The sequence below is a fragment of the Anopheles darlingi genome, chromosome 3 (assembly GCF_943734745.1).
Source record: "Anopheles darlingi chromosome 3, idAnoDarlMG_H_01, whole genome shotgun sequence".
NCBI lineage: Eukaryota > Metazoa > Arthropoda > Insecta > Diptera > Culicidae > Anopheles > Anopheles darlingi.
In genome coordinates, this window is record NC_064875.1 from 66,253,085 (window position 1) to 66,275,967 (window position 22,883).

General features: G+C 49.0%; 4 protein-coding genes across 9 annotated transcripts in view; 3 read left to right on the forward strand and 1 right to left on the reverse strand.

Moving 5' to 3' along the window:
* Positions 1 to 91: 91 nt before the first annotated feature.
* LOC125955194 (replication factor C subunit 2) lies at positions 92 to 1,406 on the forward strand. The gene is made up of 3 exons (XM_049686183.1): positions 92 to 262; positions 332 to 443; positions 502 to 1,406. The coding sequence occupies exons 1-3, from the start codon at positions 177 to 179 to the stop codon at positions 1,333 to 1,335; spliced, it is 1,032 nt and encodes a 343-aa protein (XP_049542140.1). The 5' UTR covers positions 92 to 176; the 3' UTR covers positions 1,336 to 1,406.
* Positions 1,407 to 1,683: 277 nt separating this feature from the next.
* LOC125955198 (EKC/KEOPS complex subunit TP53RK) lies at positions 1,684 to 2,507 on the forward strand. Its single transcript, XM_049686187.1, has one exon. The coding sequence runs from the start codon at positions 1,690 to 1,692 to the stop codon at positions 2,404 to 2,406; it is 717 nt and encodes a 238-aa protein (XP_049542144.1). The 5' UTR covers positions 1,684 to 1,689; the 3' UTR covers positions 2,407 to 2,507.
* Positions 2,411 to 3,593, reverse strand: LOC125955197 (dehydrogenase/reductase SDR family member 4). Its single transcript, XM_049686186.1, has 3 exons — positions 3,340 to 3,593; positions 2,724 to 3,261; positions 2,411 to 2,653 (listed from the first exon to the last, which is right to left on the reverse strand). Exons 1-3 carry the CDS (start codon positions 3,477 to 3,479, stop codon positions 2,483 to 2,485), a joined length of 849 nt encoding a protein of 282 aa, XP_049542143.1. The 5' UTR covers positions 3,480 to 3,593; the 3' UTR covers positions 2,411 to 2,482.
* Positions 3,594 to 16,500: 12,907 nt separating this feature from the next.
* LOC125955188 (talin-2) overlaps positions 16,501 to 22,883 on the forward strand; it is a 53,908-nt gene continuing 47,525 nt past the window's right edge. For 3 of the 6 annotated variants that reach the window (XM_049686173.1, XM_049686177.1, XM_049686178.1), the window contains exon 1: positions 16,501 to 16,850. The gene's annotated coding sequence lies outside the window, so the exon portion shown is untranslated. Of the gene's footprint in view, positions 16,851 to 21,603; positions 21,788 to 22,883 lie in introns of those variants that run through there. The other 3 variants (XM_049686175.1, XM_049686176.1, XM_049686174.1) reach the window with 3 other exon arrangements.

Here is a 22,883-nt window from a genome sequence, read left to right on the forward strand (position 1 = left end):
ACTGATCTAGAGCAGTTGCGAATTCTGCTCGAATAACTTGATCGAGCAGTTTCGAGCAGTCCAAAACGTCACTAGACGGCGCGAAAGTTTGTTTGGATTCCGCGCTCCTTCCGCTCTTTGGTTTTTGGTTCTCGTGTGCCTCTTTTTGTGTTTTCTAAAAATCTGCACAAATCATCATGCCCGAAGAAACTCCCTCGACATCATCTACGGCCACTGCAAAGGATCCGGCTACTAGCGAAGGAAAAAGGAAGAATCTCCCATGGTAAGCACCGGCGGAAGAGGTGGCGACCGGCGTTTCTCTCACCTCTCGGTTTTGTGTTGCCTTTGGCAGGATCGAGAAGTACCGGCCGCAAAAGTTTGATGAAATCGTTGGTAACGAGGACACGGTGGCACGGTTGGGTATATTCGCGACCCAAGGAAATGCGCCAAACATCATTATAGCGGTAGGTTCTAGATTCCGGTTGCATGTTGCTCCTGAGCTTGACTGAACGCAATTTTTAGGGTCCTCCCGGTGTTGGTAAAACTACGACCATTCTCTGCCTTGCCCGTATCCTGCTGGGACCCAATTTCCGTGAAGCCGTGCTCGAGCTGAACGCATCGAACGAACGGGGTATCGATGTGGTGCGAAACAAAATCAAGATGTTTGCCCAACAGAAGGTAACACTGCCGCGTGGTAGACACAAGATCGTGATTCTCGACGAGGCGGACAGCATGACCGAGGGTGCCCAGCAGGCCCTTAGGCGTACGATGGAAATTTACAGCAACACGACGCGCTTCGCGCTGGCCTGCAACACGAGTGAAAAGATCATCGAACCGATCCAGTCGCGGTGCGCTATGCTGCGTTTCTCGAAACTCTCCGATGCTCAGATTCTGGCCAAGGTGGTCGAGGTTTGCCAGAAGGAGGTGCTCACCTACGATGAGGATGGACTGGAGGCGATCGTCTTTACGGCGCAGGGTGATATGCGACAGGCACTGAATAACCTGCAGTCAACGGCGAACGGATTCGGTCACATTAACGGGGCAAACGTGTTTAAGGTGTGTGATGAGCCGCATCCGCTGCTCGTGCAGGATATGCTGCAACATTGCGTCAAAGGCGACATTCACAAGGCGTACAAAATCATGAACAAACTGTGGCGCCTCGGTTACGCGGCCGAGGACATTATTGGTAATGTGTTCCGCGTATGCCGGCGTATGGACATGAACGAGAAGTTGAAGCTGTACTTTATACGCGAGATTGGAGAGACGCACATGAAGATTGTGGATGGCCTCAACTCGTTGCTGCAGATGACGGGCCTATTGGCCCGCATGTGTGAAGCTTCCTATGAGCATGCGTGAGCTTTGTATTTCCAATAAAGTGTCCCAATTCCCATTTTTAATCGCCTTTATGGCATAGCTTAAGCAAAGAAGAAGAAAAATATTATGTCTGCTGGTTTATATACGGTGTTAATAGAGTGGTTGAAGGCAAACGGGAGACAATTATTATTGCCGGGATTATTTGCAGCCCGTAACCATGGTTACCTTCCGTTTTTGTTACGTTTTTAATCAAACAACCGTTATCAACCGTTATTTTGTTTCAAATTAAAACCAACGTGTGCTAGTTTTGCTCAAACCGAGCTATTCGTACACGCAATTCGTTGGCAACACTGCTTCGAACTGTCAAATCGAGTGGATCAAAACAAAACACAAAAAATGGGCGCGGAGTCGGAAGACCAGATTCAGGAACGTTTGCTAAAACAAGGCGCAGAAGGAAAACTGTACATCGGAAACTACAAAGGAACCCGGTGTCTGGTGAAGGAACGATTCGAGAAGAAATACCGCCATCCGGCACTCGATCGACAGCTTACCCGGCAACGGATCAAGGCGGAACAGAAAGCCTTTCAACGATGCGCTTCAGCCGGTGTGGTAACACCGGTTCTGCTGGCCGTCGATCTGGATGGTCGCAAAATCTACATGGAGTACCTGGAGAAGGCTATCACGGCGAAGGAATTCATCGATAAGATGATGGACACGGACAAAACGGCAGCCGAGGATTCACCCGAACTGAAGGAACTGGCGGCACAGATCGGTCAAATGGTTGGAGTGCTGCATCGCAATAACATCGTGCACGGCGACCTAACGACCTCGAACATACTGCTGGATCCGGTCGAAGGCGCATCGAGTGCGCTACCATACCGCCTAGTAACGATCGATTTCGGATTGTCCCATTTTAGCGATAATACCGAGAACAAGGGAGTGGATCTCTACGTGCTCGAGCGAGCCATCCTGAGTACGCACAGTCAGCTGCCATCGCTTTTCGGCATGATACTGGAAAGTTATCGATCGCACAACACAAATCGTCGCGATGAAACCATCGCCAAGTACGAAGAGGTGCGAGCGCGAGGCCGGAAGCGAACGATGGTTGGGTAGAGAGGTTAGTAGAGAGTTAACAACTTTATTATGAACCAACAAACCCTATGCCCCGTTAATAAACGAATGCATCCCATTACAAACGGGAAGCCATGCCACCGGATGCGACGATCGTCTCGCCAGTAATGTAACTAGCATCATCCGAAACCAGGAATGCACAAACACCGGAGATCTCCTTCGGTTGAGCGATCCTGCCCAATGGAATGTGCGACAGTGTTTCTTCTTTGGCCGTTTCCGAGTCCTGGAGCTGTGGTGAATGTGATAACATTAGATAATGATTTGGATGATAGCACCGGACGCAAGGGATTTAAACTTACTGCTCCCGCAAATTTGGTTTCTACAACGCCGGGCGCTATACAGTTGACACGGATGTTCTCTGCGGCCAGGTCCAGACTGGCAGCTTTCGTGAGGCCAAACAGAGCCGTTTTGCTGACCGAGTAAGCGCCCAACAACTGGAATGGCTGGAAGCCAGCGATAGAAGAGATGAACACGATGCTACCACCTTGGCGCTTTCGAATGTAAGGTAGCACTTCCTTGGCCAGCAGATACGAGCATTTCACATTCACTTCAAATATTTTATCCCAGGCTGACTCGCTGCATTCCAGCACTCCACCGACTTCCGGATTGACGGCAGCATTGGACACGAGGATATCGATACCACCGTACTTGCTGGCCGCATGGTTGAAAAGCGCCTGCCGGTCGGCTGCATTGGCAACGTGACACTTGATTCCCGTCACCTCGAGTCCCGCCTTCTGAAGATCGCTCACGGCGCGATCAACGTTCTGGTGCTTTCGACTGCTAATGACCACTTTGGCTCCCTCTTGTCCGAGCCGTTCTGCGATGGCAAACCCGATACTAGAAAGGATATCAGGTCAGGTGAGCTGGTTTTTTTTTAACAGATCTGTCCAAGACACGTTTCACGGCGATTGTTACCCTTCGGTTGACGCCGTGACAACGGCCACTTTGCCGGTGAGCCTCTTAGCTGCAACTCCTGCTGCACTGCAAAGTTGTCGGTCCATCGTGAGGCGCTTAGTGTGTGCAAGAAGAGCAGAACCACCGAGTGTACGCAACATTTTTTTTCTCTGATAAAGTTTACGGTGAACTTTGAAACCGCAAATAATGATAACAAAAACCGTTTGTCATGTTTACTTTGTCAGCATATGCCCAAGCAGACATGAAATTCTGTTATGGAACGGCTAGGGAACCGGGAAAATTGTCCTCTAATAGGGACTGAATCGTGTCCTAGATCGAATGGTAGATGATGTCTGTGTGGCTCATTATGATAAGCAATTATTACCAGAGGAAGCGCACTATCAAGGATCAATTACTGGCGCAACGGATCCTCAACTGGTTCTGTTTTTATTGGTCACAAAACGGAACATTTTCATATTGCCAATTAGTGCCAGCACAGATTTTTTACGGAAGTCTTGCCGAAGTACTTGTGACCCAATTAGTGATCTTTTTCCTTTTTTGTAAACGCCGGGGAAGGACCGATTTTGAGTAACAAAAGCAACTTTTGTTAATATATGGTCAGTTTTCTAGGAGTTTTCTTTAATTTTCAGCATAAAACGACGCATTTAAAACACTTTTACCCCATGAATTATACCTTCTATCTTTTCCAATACGACGCCGTTTTAGGAAAAAATGTGAAAAAACTGTGATATTAACACTTCATTAGAAGGTTTTATTTTGTAGGGTTTGCTTTGAAATTTATTTTTTTTATCTTGTTTCATCCTTTGCTTGATTGTTTCGCTTTTCGTGAACAAAAAATCGGAATCCAATTTAACGATTCCTGTACGTTTCACAATGAAAATCGACATATTTTTTTAAGAATGTCTATTTGGAAGGTTTGGATTAATCCATGATAGTGCAAGAGTTCGATAGATTCTTCTGACTGATCACTGATCAGCTTATATGCTCACTTTTCATAAGGATTATAAAAATATGACTCATGTGGATCATGATAAACCACTCGCTAATTAATCAAGATATTATCCAGACTCGCATCGATCCGTAGTGATGAGTTTATTGTTATACGCGCAACTAATCGTGGATACTATCGAACATCCTGTGTTACGGCTGCACGTATGTATATGACCAAATAAAAACAGTATAAAGGATATGGGCAATATCCAGCATCGTAAAAGATGAAATCTACGAAGCGATTCATCTTTTTAAACATTCAAGCACGAATCGCGGAATGGTGGGGAGTAGCACTACCGTCGTGTTGCCGTGTTATAAAAGGGAACAATTACTTTATTGTTATCGCATTCGTATCAGATGGAAACATATCAGGAACGTTTCTATTCTGTTGTGTCGTACCGTACCTTCGCAGATTCGTGAGACACTCCGAAGATACCTCATCGAGGATGTTTACGCAATTTCGGACAATCGTAGTTCATTAGAAGAAGATGCGGCGATTCTGGCCGATCTCGTCGAGTAGATAAAGTACTTATACGATGGCCGTACGTATGTGGATGTGGCCGAGACAAAAAGTCAATTTATTAAGTCTACTATGGAACAGAGATCGGTTCCGATAGAATGCTGCCAGCACAGCTGCCTAGCGGTGCTGTGCCCGCACGCAAGCACATCAAAGAAGTGTATAATTATTTCGAACCCACCCCATAATCGGCACCCCGGGGGTTTGCAATTGTCTGGTCCATGTTCGGCCTGAGAAGTGGCAGCAGCAAAAGCAGCAGTAGCAGGGATCATGAACTCAACACCCAAAGGATCGGGCGCAAAATGAGGGCCCTGTTCCCCTAGCCAGACTTCTTCTTCTGTCTCTTCTGGTGCAGAGGGGAAAACGAAAAAGAAAACAGCGATTTACACCAATGTAATTTGGTTTTAAGTCGGCCCAAATTAATTGTTAATCGGAGAGGAGTCAATCGCTTGCCAAACGAGAGCTGGAAAGAGGAAGGATGCGTCGATTGGTCCACCGGGAGTTGTACACAGACCAACAGCGGCCTCTTAAGTGGTTGCGTTTGGTACCACTTGCTGCACGCTCCATCAAGACATCAAGTGGCAAAGCGATATCAGGGGGAAGAACTGGCTCGTCCCTCAGTCCTTGCGGTCAGAGAAGCAGTATCAGATTGGTAATTTATGGGACTTCTTTCGTCGGGAGATCAAATTAATGGAAGTTGTTTAATGTGAAAACTTTTTCCGATTCCGAAGTAAAGCGATCCGGTGATCTCGCTGGGCAGGGCTGGGCTGGGCTGATCAGCAGATAGCTTAATCTTGGGACGGGATTGAGTCGAATGAAAAATTGTCAAAATTCACCATTATGTGTGGCCAGTTGGTACGTCCATTCAACTTTTTTTTTTTAATATTTATTTGTTAATGACTTTATGACTTCCGTTAATGGTCGCAACATCACCGTCATGCCATGCTGGCCAAACAACTCCCGCAGGAGACATTGCCTTAACAAAATGGTCCCGCGGGTGACAACTCTTTATCCAGAGCCGTAACACGAGCCATCAAAACGCTGAAGCTGTTACTGCTTTGACCGCGGAAATCATGTAACCGCGACGGACGACAAACATCATTTGCATCTGCCACAAAATTTCCGTTTTTTAATCGTTTTCGTTGATGAAACGGCCGTGATAATGTCTTACACATATCGTCGGGCAAGCTCTATGTTGCAAAAAGGAAAACAATGTCCTGCCCAGGGGATGCTGCATAAAGACTTATGCGAGTTCCATGGACCCTACACAAGGACAGACCATGGATTGGTTTTGTATTCATGGGTGAGTACAGCAGGGCCAGCGGCAATTGAACAACTGAACGCCATTTTACGCCAGATATCTATCGTGGCACAATCACTGAATACATTGCTCTCCGTTTGTTGTGTCGAAGGCGATAGGCCAGAAGAAAAAAAGGAAAAAATGAAGAATAGGGGCGAGGGTTCTTGACGGGCACCCTCCACGGGCACGAAGCGATGATAAACGGCCACCACAGGAAGAAAAACAAATCTGGGAAACGAACGAACGCACGACTACCGGGGATCCCCGGGATTTCGGTAAGTGAAACCGATGAGTAAACATTTTAGCAACATTCGAGAGGGCAGGCGGGCAGAAGGATGGGAACATGAAGCAAGCAAAAAATAAAAGATTCGAAGGAAAACTTCCACTTCCTGCTAGCCGGAATCGGAAGTGAATGATTCCGAAGCCCGAGAACAACTCGGGTGGCCAAAACAAGGGGCACACGGTGCGTGTTCCGGGCGTTTTGTTCTGTTTACGCTCGTTGACATCCCAAGCCCATCATCATCATCGTGTTCTTCTCCTGCAGGACGACGAGGACGAGGACGAGGTGCCAGGCATTGGCGGCGGCGGCGGTGGTGGTGTGCACAGCGATTGAGCTCACGTGGCGCTAAGGTTTCGACGACTCTTCAGGCTTCAGGCCACACGTCTTCTTCGGCTACGAGACCGGGGAGATGAATTGATTTGCGGAAATTCGAACCCCACGGCTCCAGGATCTTTCGAGGCCCCGGGTGAACAACAATTGATTTCCATGTTCTTGTCCCCGGCGCTCGCAGGAGATGCGAGCGTTTTGTTTGCCAGCGCAAAGCGTCAAACATCATCGTACAGCCTCGAAGACGGCCCACCGCTACCGGTTTCACCGTCGAGCGTTTCGAGTTTCGAAAGATTAATGATCATTGAGACATGGGGGCAAATGCATGACCGAGGGGCAAACGACGACAACGGTCGGAATGGTTAACTTAAGGCAAACAGTGATGCATCACGGAAGATGATATCTGCATCTCCCCGACGGTTTATCCAAACATCGGAAGCTGTGTACCGAAGAATAGGGACCACCATAAGGGGACAATTCCACTCTAATTGCGCAGCTTGTAACGTCGTCGTTGACAAATGAAGTCAAGGATTAAAAAGATTTTTTCCCCAGTTCAGGCGTGATTAGTTACTTTCTCTATTACATAATGAGCGCGCCATTTGTCTTACAGCCAGTGGCCTGTGTAGTACCAAATGGTGCCTAGGAACAGGTCACGATGGAAAACTCTCACGCCCATGTTTGATCTCTGTCGGTGGCGATGGGATTAGCTTCTAAAGCTTGATGGAGTTTTAGAAAAAAAACGCAAAAACGACAAAAGCGTTGTGTGATTCAGCCAATTTTCAGTCATCTACCGAACAGTATCGGTATCTCGGGGCGGGGCATGAGAATCAGTGGCAGCAGTTCCGTTCCGGCAACAAACCAGTTCGATGACTTCTCCGCCACAGGACTCATCTGCAAAGAATGGAGATAATAAAAACAGGGAAAAATGTCGGTGTCGAAGGCTTTTCCGCAGAGGGAACTAACAAGAAGACAACAAAAGAGACGAGAACGCGAACTGCTGCCATCGGAACGCTTCCGTACGCGCGTGGTCTTAACAGTGGCGAAGGAGAACGAGACCGCGAGTTCGCTGGGGCCCGGGGTGGGGAGGGAGAAGGAGAAGTTGGAAAACTTTGCCGCCATCTTGGCGCCAGCATTATGTGCAAACAGCACATTTATTCTTAGCAACGATGGTGGTGGCGGTGGGCCGCTTGCAATTCCTTGAACTCATCTCATCGCCCCTTCCGCCCACGCGGCCCCCCATATCTGGTGTCTTGTGTGCGCGTTCGCGCGATTCTGCTCCCGTGGTCCATCCCAGAGGATAGTGGCTGCAGAAGATCCGTGGCAGCAGCAGCAGCAGCCATCCAACAAAGCATCCGCTGGCTCAGCAGTAACGTTATGCAGCCATTTTATGTCTTCCCACAAGGCTACTAAGATGGCGCAGCAATTGGCTGTGACACTGGTGTTGAGGATATGAAGGAACAGCAGCACCTTCCCGTGCCCTTGGAAAGAGGACATTGGTATGGAAATTTGGGAAGAAAAATAGCCTGTAGGAACCAGTGAAACCAAGGGTCGCTTTTATGGAGGAAAATAACTTTTGATTGTCGACTGACTCACTACGGCAGACAGTAGCAGAGCTACTGGGTTATATTGTGCGCATACATAGCATTTCAGTGGAGCTCAGTAGGCGAATCCAACCTACTATAGAATCTCCTGAGCGTTGGTTTAGTAGTTTCTTGCAGTGATTGATAACCGATTGATCATTCCGATGACTCATCGGTCGTACGCACGCAAGTCTCTCCGCTAGGCAAGTCACTAGCTGGTGACTTACAGCGCAATGTGGAGTAGCGAATGGGAGAGCAATTACCGCAGTACCGGCTAGTATCAAGCACACAATAGTGATCCAATATGAATGCATTACCCATTTATGTGTGTGTGTGTGTGTGTGTGTGTGTGTGTGTGTGTGTGTGTGTGTGTGTGTGTGTCCTTCGCTCGGACGCGGATCTCGATCTGATCACCGAAACCATGACAAATGCCAGAGCAACTAAATTGACTTCTATAATTCTGACCTGACCGTGACGGAGTAGTTTGTAGCTAGAAACAACAATCACGTGATAGCGACTTGCCACCGAAATGCATCCAGCAGTTTCTTAACTCCGATTAGCCCTGGCAGATGAGGGAGGATGTGTTCCCTTCAGTACCAGTTGGTGGGTTGGTAGGGTGGTGAATGGTTCCCGGTCGACCTATCGGAGTCACTCTCGGTTGCTCTCTGCAATTCGTCACACGCCGGAAGCAGCGTGCCGTGCCGTGCCGTGCGTGTGTGTGTGTGTGTGTGTGGCACGAGATGGCCGAGATGGTAGAATCCGTTTGACACCCATCCATTTTTATTACCGTAACATCATCTCCCGGGCTATAGCAGAAACATCCCCCAATCCGTGGGCTACCGTGACGCGCAGATTTATTTCAATCGATGCTTGTTCCGGTTGAACAGAGACGACCTCCTGGCTGCATGTACCGTTGCCGATCCCCGATCGATTCCCATCACTTCCGATGATTGCAATAGACTTCGGTGGTGGCTTTCCGAAATTCCGATTTCCGTCGTTACGCCGGTATTCTTATCCGACATGCTGCCGACACTTCCGGGCGCTTCACGGGGCAGCACACGGCACGGTGTTTTGTTCGATTTCTTATCTCGCTTGAAAGCGCGCTCGAAACGAATCCAAATATTGTCATAAATAAAAACAAATTATACTGTTTGTCCTTGCTTCTTGCACACGGCTTCACGGTGACGGTGGCGACGATGTTCTCACATTTTTCTCAATCACAGCACAGAGCACTTCTGCAAGGTTCTGCAAGGACGACTCGCAGGACCGGCGGTGGTCGACGGCAATGTGTCCTATCGAGCAGAGGGGAAGGGAGAAGGTGGTTTATGGTTTCGTAGAAAGAACAAAATCACGATGACAGAAGGGAACGTCCAACATTAAATCAACCGTAGCACAACACGGGTGACAACATAATTTATGCGAGTGTACTCCGAGAGACACCGGGAGCATTAAGATTGTGACAGCGCGGCAGGAGTCCCGGCCATTGTAGCGATGCAATTACGAGAGGAAAAATTATAAATATTCCCTTCGATCGATCGATCGATAAAGACAATCGCTAGTAGGCTGGCTAGCTGGCCACACGTTCGATGATATCTAGCTCGAGCTCAATTCGTCCTCGAAATCTGAAATCAGATCAGAAACTCATCCTTCGGCGTGCTAGGGACCCTTGTTTCGAGAGTGCGAGATACGTTGTTTTCCCAAAACATAACATCCAAGCAGCCAAGCGCAGCAACCGTCGTCATCCGTCGAGGGGTCCGTGACCAAACTCCGGTCGTGCTGCAAGTAGGGTGTAGCACCACTTGGCGTACTTGATGCGTAGCGGAGCGGGCTGGCACATGACTCATCAAGCAAATGGAGATTTATTATCTTGGGATAGTTTTTGTGCCAGTTGTCGGTGATGGTGGTAGGTGGGTGGATGGGTGGTGCCATCATCATACGGCTTGGGATATACGCATGCAAGGGGGTTTGATTGAAGTGCGGAGTGGAAACGCTGGCGCTGTCCCTGGAGGTGGGTGCTAGTAATAATATTTATGGATTTTTTTAAAAGAAAAACGCTGAAAATTGTCACAGCAAATGGTGTGGAAAGAAGAGACATCCCACATACATACACGCCGGCACTTGCAGCTGTCACTGGTTACGCGCGTGATTTAGAGAGACTACAGAGGAAAGGAGCCTCTCCCGTTGTAGGCCCCCGGCAGGAATAGTAGTTTTGATTAATATCATCAACCGAAATTCTCGCAGCAGCACGAATCGATCCTGCGCGCGATCGCGCTCACTCAGTGTGTGTGGTGCTCATGAATATTTATGCCATGGACCGTTTTGCGCCGCATTTATGGTCCTAAACCGTTGAGAGCTTCTTCAGGCAGAAATCATCGGTGACGAATGGGAAAAATTGACGCCGTTCGCGCTTCTTCGCCCTTGCAAACGAAAGACCAAATCCACAGCGCATCCTTCTGCAAACATTCTTCTAAAGAAACCGGAAGAAGCAGCGCTGACGCCGCACTATCTGGTCCAACCAAAGGGCTACTCTGTGCGTCGCAGTGTAGCGACGAACCCAAGTCGACAGACTCGCAACTCGGAATGAAAACACGAAGGGGACTCGCTGCTCTCTCGGTGGCAAAGTTAATGCGAGCTGATTTTCCAGGCGTCATTAACTCGTAATTTAATGATTTTTTATGATTCGCCATCGTCGCATCCGTCGCTTCGTTTTTATGAATCACCGCGTCGCTCCGCTCCCTTCCCTTCGCCGTGGTCGAAACGGGGGAAAAATTAATTGTCACCATCCAGCGGATGTTGGGAGTGCCGCCCGCTGTAACCGGAACACATGGCCGGACATGGACTCTAGTAACTCTGGAGCGTTGAGCAGGGATTATGGATGGAGACTAATCAAGTGTTGTACAGCAGGAAGGGACCGACGCGAGGAAGGGAGGATCGTTTCGTAGGACACAATTAAAAACCACAATAAAGGTCCAATAAACAAAATGCGAAAAGGAAAACCTTCCGTAGAATCCGGAACCCGTTGGTGACGATTGGCAACGAGCCAGCAAAGCGTGTGCGTATGTGCGTGTCACCTAGAGCAATGCATTGCAAATTTTTGGAGTCCACCCGAACGGCGGTGAGGCCGTAACAGTGGCGAGACAAACCGGGGAGCAAGCAAACCCATAAATCAGTTTCCGCGCTGGATGTTCTCGGTTTCGGTGGGCGGAACGGTATAACGGACGCCGTTGCCGGAAGTCATCCATAATGGAAACGGTTACGTGAAACCGATTTTCGTCGAATATGAAGTTTTTTTTGGGGGAATTCTTCTGGGGTCTTTCCGTCTCCTGAAAGCCGTTGAAATCTTGCCAGAGGTCGCGCCGATTCTTTGGCCTGCAGTAAGCGATGCAGGTTCGACTTCTCGAAAGGATTCTTACCGGGCACAAGGTACACACGGATTGAGGCGGTATGGAGGAAGGATTTGTGTGCGGAAACAACGTTATTACAGTAATGCATTCCATGCCCCCCGTCCATGGTCGCGTCTACCAGGGATTGTTTGCGGATGGCGGTGGAAAGTGATATTTATTTATCTTCTTATCCTCGCGCGACCGAGGGATAACGGTATCAACGAGGAGAGGGATAAGGTGGCATTTGCCCGGCACCCTCGTTTAGAGGAACACCCTTCCCTGGTTGTGCTCTCCCTGCTTACACGAGGTGGATTAACACCGGATCTTAACATCCTGGCACTCATCATCATCATCACCAAGTGGCAAATCATCTGCACGTGATCACGCTTAGCACGGCGGACGATGATGGCTTCAATTTAGCGTAAGTCGCGCTCGGTGGTCAAGTAAAGTCACGAGAGGTTTTCATCTTAGGGAAAAGCGTGTAAGTTATGTTCGATTTGTAAAGTGAAGTGTCTACCAAAAACGTACGAAACGGTGAATAGTTCCTCAAAACTCCCCTCAAATGTAGACGCGTTATTCGTCTTTTGCATAATTTTATGACCTTCTGTGCTAATGCTTACTGGCCAAATGGCCATTTCGTCACACGCGGCTATACACGATGCACCCGCGCTACGAGCAGAACCCATTTAAATACCCCAAATATGAGTCCCAGGACACTCCAGGATGTCTTGAATTTTCTACCCTCCCTCCAACTGAACCACTGCACTCCACACCAGCAAGCGCAAGCATTTACGACTTATTTATGCGAATCAACGAAAGTGCAATAAACATGAGGCGGCCATGCGGCCGTAGAGAGGGACCACCACCATCCGGGTACCGATTGAGTTGGAATCGGTAAAATCCGTGGCGAACAAATGAAGTCTTAAAAGTCGTTGGAATTTAATCAAATTAATTGAAAACATTACCATTACTCTCACGCGCGCCGTCCTTTTTGGGGACGATGTAGGAGTTATGCAGCTGTCATAATCTCCTTTTTCGTGTGAGGGTCGCGCTGCGCTGTGTCCTTTTATCCCCCTCGTCCCAACGTTCTCGGGAACCTTCGGAATGGGTGATTCGGCACAAAATGTGCAAAAATGTGTCCTTGATGCAAAATTCGCCATTCGAGGTTGATCGGAAGTTTCATTTTCATTTGCTACAATTATCGATAAATCTCAGGATGGGTTTCTCCTGGCGGGGTTCGTTGGCGTAAGTGATGTTGCCAGCCAGCCAGCCAGCCAGCCAGTGGAGTCGTCAGGAGAGTGTACCGAAGCGAGGAAAATAAAAAGGATGCGGCAATACTTGATTCAATTAACCGTGATGGTAATGAAAATTTATGGCCCAATTTGCTGTCACCACACTGTACCAGCAACAGCACCAGCAGCAGCAGGGAAGCGAGTGCGAGGGATGATCCGAGGCACCCCGCCCCCACAGGGTCACAGGTTCGTGTGTGTATCGGCGGAATTGTTGAAAGAAAATAAATTTATTAAATAAAAGTACTTACACTAGCACGCAGTCCACGTGCGCCACTTATGGCACGAGGCGGCCAGGCCTTGCGTACGGCACACGTGATGGAACAGATTTTTCCGCTCGAAGGGAGAGTCGATCCGGAAGTCGATCAGTGTCGGGATCTGCCAATGGAGGCGGAATTTATAGTGACCAGTCTAGAGGAGAGAATAATGCTCCGTGATTTCAAATGAAAGACCGCTAAGAAGAATGCATTGGTAGGGAGTTCGGTAGTGAGCCTTTGCCTGTAACGCGAGGCCTGATGTGATGAGATGTCTGCGTCTTCTCTGTCTGTATCTTTTGTTTGATGAAGATTAAGCGAGTGCAATTATGGATATTAAATGCATCAAACCATTTGTTCAGCATTGGCACTGCGACGCTTGCGAAAAGGCACAGGAGATTAGGAGGAACACATTGAATTGAATATAACTGGAGATGGTACAATCACTGCTGCTGATCTTTATCATGGCCCTCACGCCAAACTAACCAAAGCGACACTAGAAAGTTCCATGGTGTACCAACTGGAAGTGTAAAAGTAACTTAGTGAAAACATAGGCCGTCGTTTAGCATGTTTCGGGTTATCGTCACGTGGAAACGCAGTTATCCAAATCTGCCACTCCGGATATTTTACGCTGTATGCTAGGATATGGATGTTTCTTGGATGAACAAAATTACTTTACCCAAATGAAACACAATCTCAGTTGGCCAAGTAATTGAAATCCGGCTTATTACTGCGGAGATTTCCGGTTATAATAAGAAGCGTTAGTAAGGCTTCTCCCGTATGCGCCGTTCTGCATAAATAGCACTGCGACAGATTTCGAGGGGGTTCTTGGTATCTGTTCTGGAACTTACTTGTTCGTCGGAAAACTCTGGTGTGTCGTTCGTCTCATCGAGGATTTCCCCATGCGTTGTACATATGTTTCGAGGGAAGGAGACGGAACCAAAAAGAACATTTCGCCCAAAGGGAATGGCTTTTGTTTGGCTTATCTCCGGCATTCTCCGGTGACTTCTTTTGGTGGTTTGCCTGAACAGTAGTGGCTTCTGCCATTTACAGTGGCTTGGCGCCAGCTAGACGGGCTTTTTAAGTGATTTTTTTTTGGCTGGGGAGTTGCTGTTCCAATCTTTGCCCTTCCCCTTCGGCCACCACAGCATACTACTGTGCTGTGTGCTGCTGGTTCAGTGATTTTTTCGGGGCAGAACATGCGCGCGATGGCGATGATATGGCCGCACACGCTGGATACGTAACGAAGCATCTAACTGCCAGTGCTGTGTTATGTACCGGATGCTGGAGAGTAAAATGGCGGAACAGTCGGTTGCGTAGAGACTTGGTGGCCCCAAAATGAGAGGCGCAAAAAAAAAAGGTAATAGAAATCCGTACAGGAACCATTTTGAGTCAGGATATAGGCCCGGGAATATTCTATGTGAAACAGCAAGCGGCAGCACATGGTATGCTGGGCACTTGGTGGGCTGCCGGATGTGTCTGTCTGAGGTGCGGCATCACGCCGGAGGTGGTTGACCGGCAGGACAATGACATAAAATGGCGCCATCAAGGCTGCGATATAAGATATGGCTGTTTAGCAGAATTTTTCGGCTTTTCGGTTTATGGGCGGTTGGCACAAGTGGTGTAATGCGAAAGACGGATCGCTGTTCGGTTGGGTTTTTGTTCCGTTGTGTATATTGATTTTAAAGTTTTTCCATTTCCCTCGTTTCATTTTGTTTGATAATGCAGACACGTTGAGTGTAAATTCGCTACTGAAAATCGGAAAAGATGAAAATCTCTTTTAAAATCTCTGTGATCCGTTACTTTGTGTTCTTTTGTTGATTACTTTTATATTATGGTGATTTTGGGGTCTTTTGCTTGTTTTTAAACCTGATAATTTCTCATTTTTTATTCTGTAGCATTAAACGATTCATCAAAATCAGTTAACAGAAATCTACGATGAAATCGCATTAATCTGTACAACGTTTGAGGAACCTTCCACCAGAATTACTATAAAATTTTGTAAAGTTCCGTCATTTCCATTGCTTCTTTTGCTATCATGAAAACATATAGGGTCCATCTAAAGCGATTTATCGTCGGAAGAAAATATTGTTCCACGCTGAAAGTGCGGTTCGCGCGGACGGGGGAAGAGGAACGCTGGCGGATTTTTATGGCCTGGTAAATATCAACCGACCAGTAGCGAAACAGCTTCAGTAGCAACCATCATCAGGCATTCTTCCGCAACAGTAGCTGCAGCGAGATGGTAGGTTCCGGGTGGCGTGGGGAAATGTGCGCAATAACCCAGGATTCGGTATCTTCTGCGCGGTTTCTTTCACGCACCAATGAAGCCCCGCAGCAGCTCGAACTGGGTGGGGCTAGAATGGCAATCCGGTGGAGGCAAAGTTTTTCTCAAATATCCTCCACCAGGACACCAGGCCAGCGATGGCGACAGGCTTACGGAGGCGAAATTTTGCAAAAGACGCCCGGTGAAGATTGCTGCCTCGAGCGGAATATAAGTTTTACAATAGCGAAGCAATAAACATAAATCATACTTTTGGAAAGCGGAGAGTTTGTGACAACTGGATTAGATAATATAATAAAGCGCTATGTAGCAAGTTCGTTCGGAATAGTTCTGTTTGTAGGAAAATGTTGTCCTCGCTCGTTGACTTGGGAGTTCTTGGGAGCTCGTTTATTCTAAGAGTTCCAGAACAATTATAGAAAATTCTTTCATTTTCCATGGTGCATGCTACTTTTCTGAACGTCTATTCACTTAAATTAAATGGTCATTGCTCTCTGCGCTATTTTCTTGCGAAAGTTGTTTAGGAATTGCCGATTTTGATCTAGACAGAAGAAGAAGCTTCTGGCAGTGGATCTTAGTAAGACCTGCTGGACACATGCATGTAAAGATCTGAGTGAGTTTATTTAACAAAAATTAAATGGAAGTCCCCTGTGACGTAGGAAGACCACGTGGTCAACTGAATTGGCGTCCTGGTGGCCGATGGCTCTGGATATGGGGTGCAGGATGGTGTGCATCCACAGTTAAGGGGGTTGAGGGACAAGGGCAAGATCTTCCGGCAGCTTGTTCTTGAGTTTCGTTAAGGCAGTAAATCTTGTGTTCTGTTCGGCTGAAAAATGTTTGTTTCGGCCGTTCTTTTTGAAAAAGCGTTACCCATGAACCATTGAACTCGCCAGCCTAAACGCAAGAAGGCGTTAGCGTTACTTGTTTGACAGCTCGTGCATCGCACAAGAAGAAGAAGAAAAGAAAAAAGAAAGACGAGGCGGGAGCAACAAAAAACCAAAAGAAAAATCGGGCGCGGTGAAAAGATTGTAGGAAAACATGAAGATTTTGTGTTGTTTGCGCATGTCTCCAGCGTTTCTGCCGTCGTGCGTGCGTGCGTGAATAAAAAAAAAACGGCAAGCGGCCAACACGGACGAGAACGCCGCGTCGTTTAGTGGACGGGTGAGAAAAGGGGTGAAAAAGTAAACATTGCGTGTATGAGTGTCGTCAGTCGCGAGTTCTACCCCCGTTCAACAGTGCCTTACCACGGTTCCGTCGTGGCTTTTTCCCGTGCTTTCCCGTGACGAAAATCCGCCCCAAACTTCCCGAACCAGGTACGTGCGTATCATTAAACTTGACCCAAGTGTGTGGAGACCATCGTCCGATCGATCGGAACCCGGGAAGTGTACCATTTTGCTGCGATTTTCTGCATCTGGTCCGCGTCTGTGAGAGGCGCACTCCGATGCGGGCTACGTGTGGGAGGGGGTGGGAGTGTTAGTCAGCCCACCCCAGCGCGATTAATGTCGCATGCAGAATAAAAAACGAGCAAGATGCTATCATTTCAAGGCAAGGTCCAGCAAAAATTGTGGTAGTGTGCACGACGAGCAACTTTTTCGTTAACCCAAAGCGCAACAGTGGACATCCTGCAACAAACGGAGGGAGGAGAATCGCCAATATCGTTGTCGGGTGCGTTACTGGCATGCTGAGACGAGAGGGGTCAGTGGAAAAGCGTTGTGCAAGCGCAGCCAACGCTGATTCCCGGACAAACATCAAATCAACAACGTCCAAGTATGCGCTTTATCAGCAAACACCAGCGCAGAGGCTCTGCTTCACACAATAATATGATTCAAGGCCTGTAGGAAGGCACCGTAGTAGGCGCAGCAGCTGCGCCAAGATACTGGGAATACTCTCGCTATATAAGGGTTGATGATACGCTTGGGAACGTATGATAAGCACGAGGGGCGTGCTGAACGATTTGTAGTACTGCATGTCCCAGTTATGAGTCTCCCTGGTCCATTCCCAATAAAATCAACTTGTTCATGAATGACTGAAGGTGGAAAAGGACCCCAGAGTATACGGAACTAGTACGTTTTGCCGATCGAGAAAGGTGCGCACTCCGTAGACACACACACACACACACACCAGCCGTGGTCTGCGTGGCCGCTGCTTCAATGAATCCACCGTAGAACTGCGGTTAATTTTTCGTGTTTCTAAAATTAGCCCGCATATGAAATCATCATGCGTTATTTTTGGTCCACGCGCGGTACGAATCTACTCAGCAGGGAGTAGCATCATACACCGTGGCCTACCAGCGAGGTAGCTCTTCTGCCGCGTTGTTGTGTGTGTGTGTATCGCTGTGCGTATCCGCCGTGTGTTGGACAGCTTCTTGCCTTGGAGTACGGAGAGTCCCAGTGCAATTGCTGCTAGAAGGCGGATCCCCCTGGGTCTTTGGTGGAAGATGATGAAATGACATACGAGCGGCTGCGGCGGCGTTGGGGGCCATAAACTCTCGGAAGCGCGAGATGCCATTCCACGCCATCCCGGAAGGGTGTGATGTACTGTGCAATGCCTCTTCCTCCCATCATCATCATCATCATCATCATCATCATCATCATCATTGCCTCTGCGTGGCACTCTCTCATCCTGTTCTCAGACTACATATTGCTGTCAATCAGATGCCAGATGAAGATGTTCGCGTTCCTATCGCACTGCTGCAGCTCGTCGTGGGGTTAAGACCCCAACGACGCTGCGCAGCGATTCGGGGCTCTGGAAGAGGTTAAGGGCACGGATTTCGAGCCTAAATCGTTCCCGCTGTCACGGTGATCATTCAATTAGAAAGATCAGCTTCTGCTGCTGACTCCTCCTGTGACTAGAAGATGCCAGTGGGTCACCCTTGGCTTGACCCTCGTTGAAGTGCCCTCGTTTGCCGTGATTTCCTTGTCGTATCAAGGATGGGGATGAAAAAACATCATACAACTAGGCCCCACCGGAAGCTCAACTAATTGGTCTTCCAGCAGTAGGAAGGTGCAGCTCGAAAACAAACATCCGCCTGCAGCTTAGCTAAGCTAATGTCCGCCGCGTCGCTCAGTGATCGATATAATTAAAGGTCGCTTGCAAAGTAAACAGATTTCAATTAGTAACGCCCCGTCCATTATACATTTTATGATCAATTGCTGATGATAGGGTGATTGTGTATGTGTGGCTAATCGACTGGATGCTGCTGGATTGATTCCGATGATTACCACCTGCCCTGATATCGGTCGAAGCGTTCCAGGCCTTCAGGCCGCCATGTGGGATCCTTTCCTGGGCCAGACAATAAAGTACACGCTTCGTGACGAAACCGATAGCAATCGATGGATGGTTATCAACGGTTGCTACCGGTCCCGGCTGGATGCCGTCGTCCACAAGTCTAGACTCTGGCACTGGAAGGCGGCGCCCCACTGGTGGTGGGTGATGAGTGCATCGTTCGCACTCGATTGCGCTCTCCGTTTATCAGAAACCATCATCATCCTTTCGGCGTCGTCGATACACCGGATGGTGGTCCGCCCTGCGATGGATGCTGCTGCTGTGGTTTGCATCGAGCGAACGCGATGGCACGATAGCAGCAGCAGCAGGATCGCGGCTCGGTTCGGCGCGAGAAGACCGATACCACCGACAATGTACCGCGGTGTGTGCTGGTGGGAGCGTTCAAAAGATTACTGCGGGAGATATACCGGTTTGCCTTGAACGGCGACGACCGGCGACGACCGGCGACGACGGTGTGTTCCCCGCGAGCCGTTGATTGAACGGTCTGTGAACTACATTCGAACGCGGCGTGTTGTGGCGTGGTCGCGGATCTTCTCCTCGGATCTCCTCGGAATGGAACGACCGTCCACAACGGAACGACATACACCAGCACCAGCACCGGCACCGGCACCAGCAGTTGCCAGTTATGAATGGCAGGTTTTGTGGTCGAACGCCGCGCGAAGTAGGATGGCACGCGAACACCACTGATCGCCCTCTTCCCCAGGACCGCCCTGGGCGTTAACGGTGGGGGATTGCAACTAGCAATTGCACTTGCACTTGGACTACCGCTAGACTGGATTTCTTCCTCCTTGTTTCCAGTCCTGTTAGACAGCTAGCGGCGGCAGTAGTAACAGCAGCAGCAGCAGCTGGCACATGTGGCATCGATTGCAAGCGCGCACTAATGCGAGTGCCCCCGAGTCTACTCGTGTACCGAGCGGCTGTCCGGCTGAAACCGAAACCCCATCGACAACCACACACAACAACAGCAGCAGAGGAGGAGCACCACATGACGACGGACGCGGTGGCATTGGCTCCATGTTCTGCTGATATCATTGCTGAACTATTTTTACAAGTCTCTCGTCATCTCGACACCGTCCTCTGGGCCTCTCTAGGACCCAGCTGTGCTGTGTGCATGATGCTGGTGCTGCTGCTGGTGCTGCTACTCTGAATGGTCTGGCCGGACGGGCAAAATCGATCGAGTGCGTTGTGTTGTGTGTGCGGAGTCCGACGCCTTCGCATATAACGCCCCAATAACACCATAACCAGCACCGGATCGCTGCCATCCGGAACCACGGGGGCGTCAGGGCGACGACTTAGGCCATAGGTCCGATATGTAGGGGGTTGATGGCGACGATGGCGAAAGAGGAAATCCAAATCCTACGCACCACTAGCACCTAGTAGGCACCACACTACGAGCACCAATGCAAAATGGATTTCCAAGTCAAGTGCCTCACACAGAAGGTTGAATCGATTGGTGTAGTGGACCAAAGGGGTGGGGTGCGGTGAGGTGAGGAGGGACCCCCTTTGGTCCAATGTGGTCGTGGATCGGTCTCCACACGGAATCCAGTTAATCGCCATTTACATATTCGTCGTCGTCATCGTCGTCATAGTCCTGTAGTTTATGAATGAATTCGAATCCGTTCGAATGTGATTTCAAGCACCCGGTTGTAACACATCGGCACTCGTCGAAGTCGTCAATGTAAAGTGAACCCCACCTTCTTTCAATCCAACCCTAAGCCCTTCTTGGGGTGAAATGCGTCCCGGACCTATACCCGCAGTTGCAGTTGAGTGACATTCCACGGGGACGACGGCTTAGACGGCTGGACGCGTAGAAGCCAAAAAGGTGTGAAAGGCTGTCTGTCATCGGCCCCCGAGGGTTGTTGGGAGGGTATTGCGCTTCTGCTTCTGGTTCATCTGCACACGTGCAGGGGAGAAAGCAGTTAAACACATACGCGCGCACACACTCCGGAGACCATCGGTGACCGAACAGTAGTTGCCACACAGAGGTCCGGTCGCCACTGTCTTGCGCAGCAAACCGCCACCGATCGCCCGACCGCTTGAATTGACGGTACGTCCCTTTTTTGGACGTTGGAGAAGCCAACCTGCGTCGTCAGTAGCATCTGTGCTGAAGGTTTGTTTCGCACCAATATCGAGTGCACAGTGTAACAGTGGTCTAGCATTCCACAGAGAGCTCAAGGTGAGAGCAGAGTGCGAATTCCGTATGCGCACCTGCTATTTGAGAGAATTTGAGGATCCCCAGAGTCTATCGATCAGCAATGTATCAAGAAGATAGAATGTTAGGACCATGTAGCGCCTTTATGATAGTTCCAGGATCCTTTTCCAAAAGTAGTGTTTCTAGAAGAGCATTCTCAGAAAAATATTTCAATTGACATGTGATGGGAATGGCAGACGACGGCCCAGTCCGTAAGGTTTCTTTTTAAGGTTCTTCAGAAGCACCTAATTGAGGTGGAATCTGCGACAGTATCAATACTGAATCCTGCTATGTTATTGACTACCGAACCTGGAAGACGAAGGAGTTCGATCATGAGCGGTAAAAATGATCGAGAGTGATCAAACCTGTAATACACCTAGCACTAGCATGATCACTCCTTTTCAGTTCGGCAATGTCGGGTACCAAAAATTGCGTGACGTTGGGTGGCGGCGATCTACGATCTGGCACGAACTCATGCTCGTGATCGTGCGCCGCGCACACGGTTTCCCGATCGTCGACACTCAGGCGCGAACAACACGATCATCGCCAGCGATGCTCAACTCGATTTTCGCCGTCGTCGTCGAGGTGAGTTCAGTTCGTACGAGTTCGTTGCCGGTGCCGGTTAGTACGCTATATTTCGTGGCTAGCGTTTCGTTTCACAGTGATCGTGCGTGCGACAAAGGGGTGTAAGTGAGTAAAGGGGAGCAAATTGGCGATCACGCTCCATCCATCCCTCCCTCCCTGCTAGTCTGTCTGTCTGGCCGATTCATGCAGGTAAACCCTAAGACAAGGGAGTGCTCCCCAAGTGAGGACAATTGTTTTTAAGATGAGGAGACGACAACAATATCAAGATGTGAAGCCGTGTGAAGCGCAACTTCACCTAAAGTCTCAACAAGTGTAGTGCTGGTGGGGTGGGGTACTCATGGTGACATCGTTAATCAGTTTTGGGCGAAACGAAGCTCTTTCTTACTCCAGCTGTGCTCAGTATCGACTAATCCTTAAGAGGCTCCCTGCTTCCGGTGTGTGTTGGTGCGCCGCTGGTACCATCCTTCCGTCGCCGCGCTAATTAATTTAGACGGAATGATCCGCTTAATTGAATTATTGCGCATCCGTTCGTTCCTTCGTTCCTGGAGTAAAAAGGGTTTTTTCGGTCTTACCTCGGGCTTTGGTCGTTCCGGCTGAGGCCACAAAATGTGTTTCTCCCGTGCAAGTCCTTGGCAAAAGTGCTGGATTGATTTTTTGTTTTGTTTTGTGAAAGAAGCAGGGTTCGACCTCGAAAAAGTGTCTTTTTAGAAGCTGGCCTTGTGTCTGTGTGTCTGTGCGTTTGTGTGTGCGAGAATCGAATCACAAGCGTTTTGGGTCGCCTGTCGCACCAAAGGCACCGTCCATCGTGGACGTGGGAGACCAGCAGTGTGCAGCATTAGCGAGCATAAACTAGTGGACCCCTAGTGTATTTTTAACATAAAATCCGAGTTACGAGCACCGTCGATCGCGCCTCCGCAACGGATCACGAGCGCGCACCGGCGCGCCAGTGAGGTGTACACCTTTGCGACCCAAAACGGCCCACTCGTGGAGTACCATCGCGATCACGGCGATTTGGGAGGGTTGCGCCTCCGCAAAAAAAAAAAAAAAACCTCTCTATCTCGTAACGCACTAGCTGTGTAGTGCTAGGGAGCGTTTAATCGTCGGCCTATAATCTGGCTTCTGCGGGGGCAGTTTAAGACAGTGAAGGTCTCTGCTGTTACTACTGTTGAAGCATAGATCACATCAAATCGCATCGCTACCAATGATCGCCATTGCTTCATCTCAATTGCTGTATCGCTAATTTTGGACCCCGGTTAAAAGCGCTAATTTCCCGGTGGTCTTGTGG